Here is a 4,306-nt window from a genome sequence, read left to right on the forward strand (position 1 = left end):
TGGTCACTTGCTACTAGTTGTTACTTTTTTTTAGGGTTTTTTTTTTTTGAGGGGATACTAGTGGTTACGTGTTGGTGTATTGTAGTTGGTGCTACCGGCCGTTGGTACCTGGAAAGAGGACGTGCTTGACCAGGCGCTCACAAGGGTTTGCGCAGCGGGAATAAAGTTATTGTACGTATGCTCTGGCTGCATGCAGACGAAGGTGGAATCTCTCTCTGCAATGCACGCAGCGCTGCTAAGAGTAATCTAGCGAGTAGCGAGTACATAAGGACCAGCAGTCGATGAGAGTGTAGAGTATCCCATTATTTCCCAGCATCGAGCAATATGGATACCTTCCACACGTTTGCGGAATGGTTCTCCGGGTTCATGAGAGGGCTGTTCCGCCATGACACCACCACCCGTTGGGCCAGCGTTGAGCTATGGGTGGTGGTGCCGGCGGTGCTGGTGTTGATCAAGTTCGCCGTCGGCAGCTTGGGGCCCCGATTCGTTCTGGCCCGTCAGATCAACCCGGCCGTCATGCTTCTGCACACCCTGAGTTACTACTCCGTCAGCTACACCCTGGGGTTGATGAAGCCGTCCGTCGCCAAGGAAGACGCAGGCGCCACGTTCAACGTCTTCTTCCAGGTGTGGGCCGTCCTCATCGTCACCTTGCAGGACAGCGCCAGCATAGGGCGACCATACAGGCCAAAGGAGATGACCCTGGTGGACCTGCTGTCGTCGCTGTGGTCGGCCAACCAGCTTCGGACGCACACGGCGCTCGACATCAAGGTGCCCCTCTGGGTCATCTGGACCATCCACGCCTGCCGGATCATATGGTACTTCCTCTCCTCCAGCAAAGCCGCCCAGGCCAGCGACGATAACGTGAAGCTCGTCAGCGACTACATGTCGCTGGAGACGCGCAGCACCAACGCTAATGCCGACACGGGCACCATGGAAGCCTACAATTACCTGGTTGATGGCGAAGATCTGCAGGAAAAGGATATCCAGCAGCGGAGCTTCACTGACGCTAATGCCGCCACGGCCACCATGGAAGGCTGCAACTACCTGGTTGATGGTGAAGATCGGCAGAAGAAGAAGATCGAGCCGCCGAGCTTCAGGTTTGAGCTGAACAAGACGCGGCCAGGTGAGCTCATCACGGTGGATAAGGTATGGACTTGGACCCGGCCTGGCAATGACGATGACAGGTTGCTGGGGAAGGACACAGACGGCGACAACAAGTTCAAGGACGTGTGCCTCTCCTTCGCGCTATACAAGATGCTACGCCGGCGCTTCCTCAACTTGCCCATACCGGAGGCCAAGGACAAGGCAGTTCGGGACCTCGTCGCGAATGTCATTCTGGAGGACACACGCGAGTACGAGAGGGCCTTCCGCGTCACGGAGGTGGAGCTCTCCTTCCTTCAAGACTTCTCCTACAGCAAGCATGCCGTAGTGTTCGCTGGCGGCTTCCCTATCATCAGGCCCATCCTGTCATTGTTAATGGCTGCGGTTGCCTTGTACCTGGCCTATGCTGTCCGTGACATACCCAGCAGGAGCATCGCCAAGACCACGACCGGTCACATGACCAGGATTTCTCATGGGGTCTTGGTCACCCACTTCCTCATTTTCATCGTCGTGTGCAGAGAGCTTTGGGAGATTGGTGTCTATGTGTTGTCGCAGTGGACAAAGGTCATCATCCTCTGCCACTACATCAGGCTGAAAATACGCCAAGGGCAGGATTCAACACACCAGCGCATGGTGGCAATGCTGGCGAGGATCATGTTCAGGCTCGTCTGGAGGGGCGAGTGGAATCAAAAGATTCACCTGCACAATCTACTAATGCGAAAGAGACCACTCGGATTAAGGTACGTACACACTATCATTATAATTATAATTAGCAAGATGATATACATGTACCCCGCATGTTGTTGCCGGAATTGATTTCTATGAAGTTGAAACATGAATATTTGATTATTGCATAAATGTAAAAAATATTGGGGATATAAGTAGTCTAACAGTAGTTTTCACATGAGCATATTGTGGTGGATCATTTTTCACACGAATGACATTGAGCATTTTGAGGTGGTGAAGTTGGAACATTAATATTTGATTATTATATAGATGCAGAATATTTATAAAAGATAACTAGTGTAATAATGTTCACATGCATGTTGCAATGGATCCTTTTGCGTGCATGCTGGTCATGCTTAGGTAACCTCTTTTCATGCATAATTTCATGCATGGTCAGGTGACACATGTAAATGAGGAGATAAACATAATTAGTGGGGTCATTAATTGTTTTAGATATGTAAGATTCTTACCTCCCATCTAATATAGATTTAGTGCCTCAACTTTAAAACCTAACAACTTGCATCCTCAACATTAAAAACCAGACTAGTTTAGTCCATAGTATCGCCTCAGCTGGTATCGTTGCTGAATTAGTGTGGTTTTGACCGGTATTAAATCTGTCAAAACGAATGTTGAGTCAGAAGTGATCCCGGGACTGCCGAGACGTGGGACTGAATGTGTCGTGTCTAGTTTCAAGAGTTGGGAGTGTAACTTATCCGGTTTTGAAATTTGAGGGACTAAACCTAGACTTGGCGGGGAGTCGCGGGACGAAAAGTATATTTTTATCTATATAAATGAAGCGCTGGAAATGGATGGTATGGGAAATCATTTTTTTTCTTAAAAATGTGCTGGACAGGTTCGTCAAGCTGCCGACCGAAGTGAAGAAGGAGATATTTGGGACGCTCAAGGGCCTGATCGCACAAGCGTCGTTATCGGCTAAAAAGTCACCTAGTTCTCCGGTCGAAACAACAAACAACCAGATATTGCAGTCTTACCTTGGGAAGGCCTTCCCCGACAAGCCCGGCGACGGCCCCAATGGGCCGACAGTACCCTCTATAGAAAGAATCCACAAAAGGCTGCAAAGGGATACACACAAGATTCTGGGCTGGCACGTCGCCACAAGCCTGTGCCAGAAGGATTCCCACATCACTGCCAACATTGGAGATGACATGTACAAGTTGGTAAAGGCGCCGGCCGATGGAGTCCTCTCCGAGTTGTCGCGGAACTACAACACTGCGGTCACGCTCTCCAACTACTGCGTGCACCTGGTGAAGGAGGCGCTTCTGCCAGACAACGGCCTCATGGCCAGAAAGGTCTTTCACGCTGTCCGCGTTGAGGTCCGGGACGCCCTGCGCGGGTCTAGAACCCCAGGCGACGATTCCATCTTCAATATCGGCACACAGCTGAAGGCCGTTCTCAAGGAGAGGTACAGCAAGGAGGACCTCTGGAAGAACCTCGCAAGGTTCTGGGTGGGATACCTCCTGTACCTGTCGGCGTCCACCAGGGTGGCCAAGCACCGGATGCACCTCCAGGGCCGCGGAGAGCTCACCACGCACCTGTGGGCGCTGCTCTCGCACGCCGGCTTCCTTGGTGAAGACACGGCCCATGGTCAGCAACTGCTCGACACGGTTGACGGTGCCGGTGCCTCATCCGTCGAGTAGCTTTTATCGTTCGACTTTAGCAACCTATACACTAGTTGTCCTCCGTTTCAATTTTTCTGGCTAGCTACGTTTATTCACCAATATGGGTGTGCAGTGTGCTATCTTTGTATCCGTATGTTTGTCTTTCTATCTAGATTTTACCTTCATCTTTATCATTACCTAATATTAAAAGGAGAAAGTTTTCATGGTCTTCTATACGTCAATCTTTTATACCCGTTGATTTTATGTTCATCATAAATATCGACGGCTGAGATTTCCAAGTACCACATAACGGTTTGATACACGAGGATGGACCAGTCCACACGTTACCCCCTTGACCTGCAGCCCTACACACACGCACGTCACACATATGCTGCCAACGCGAATTCCACCACCAAAATAGCCGGCGCTCGGCTAAGAAAAACAGCCCTAACCGAGTACAGAAGCACCACGGCCCCCATCCGATTCCGGTGAAAACCCAACTCCTCAGCTTTGAACTCAGCACCGCCAATGTGGTAGGAAGTTGGGTGCAGATTTAGCACGTAGTAAATTTGCTGGTGGAGACAGGGGTTTGTTGCGGATTTAGCTGAACCGGAGTCGTCGGCGGAGTCGTCGGCGGATTTAGCTGAACCGGAGTCGTCGGTGGAGACGACTGAAGCAATGCCCGCCTGAAGCAATGCCCGCCTGGGCGAGCTTCTCCTGGTTCCGGAGGAGGCGAACGAGCCGAGCCCGACAATGAGGCATGAGTCTCTCCGACTAGAGATGACATCAACTAGGCCAATAGTGCTATTGTGTCACATTGGTGCTCGGTGTGTTGCCTGTGCTGGTGGCCATGATCATGT

General features: G+C 51.0%; 1 protein-coding gene across 1 annotated transcript; it reads left to right on the plus strand.

Annotated features, from left to right (window-relative positions):
- The first annotated feature begins 353 nt into the window (after positions 1–353).
- On the plus strand, positions 354–3,613 carry LOC119298702. Its single transcript, XM_037575998.1, has 2 exons — positions 354–1,841; positions 2,681–3,613. The coding sequence occupies exons 1-2, from the start codon at positions 367–369 to the stop codon at positions 3,483–3,485; spliced, it is 2,280 nt and encodes a 759-aa protein (XP_037431895.1). The 5' UTR covers positions 354–366; the 3' UTR covers positions 3,486–3,613.
- Positions 3,614–4,306: the final 693 nt, after the last annotated feature.

This window comes from Triticum dicoccoides, chromosome 1B (assembly GCF_002162155.2).
Source record: "Triticum dicoccoides isolate Atlit2015 ecotype Zavitan chromosome 1B, WEW_v2.0, whole genome shotgun sequence".
Lineage (NCBI taxonomy): Eukaryota > Viridiplantae > Streptophyta > Magnoliopsida > Poales > Poaceae > Triticum > Triticum dicoccoides.

Coding starts and splice junctions, on each gene's coding strand:
- LOC119298702 (XM_037575998.1), top strand. CDS start 367: ATGAGAGGGCTGTTCCGCCATGACACCACCACCCGTTGGGCCAGCGTT. Junction 1,842..2,680: donor AAGAGACCACTCGGATTAAG/GTACGTACACAC, acceptor TGTGCTGGACAG/GTTCGTCAAGCTGCCGACCG.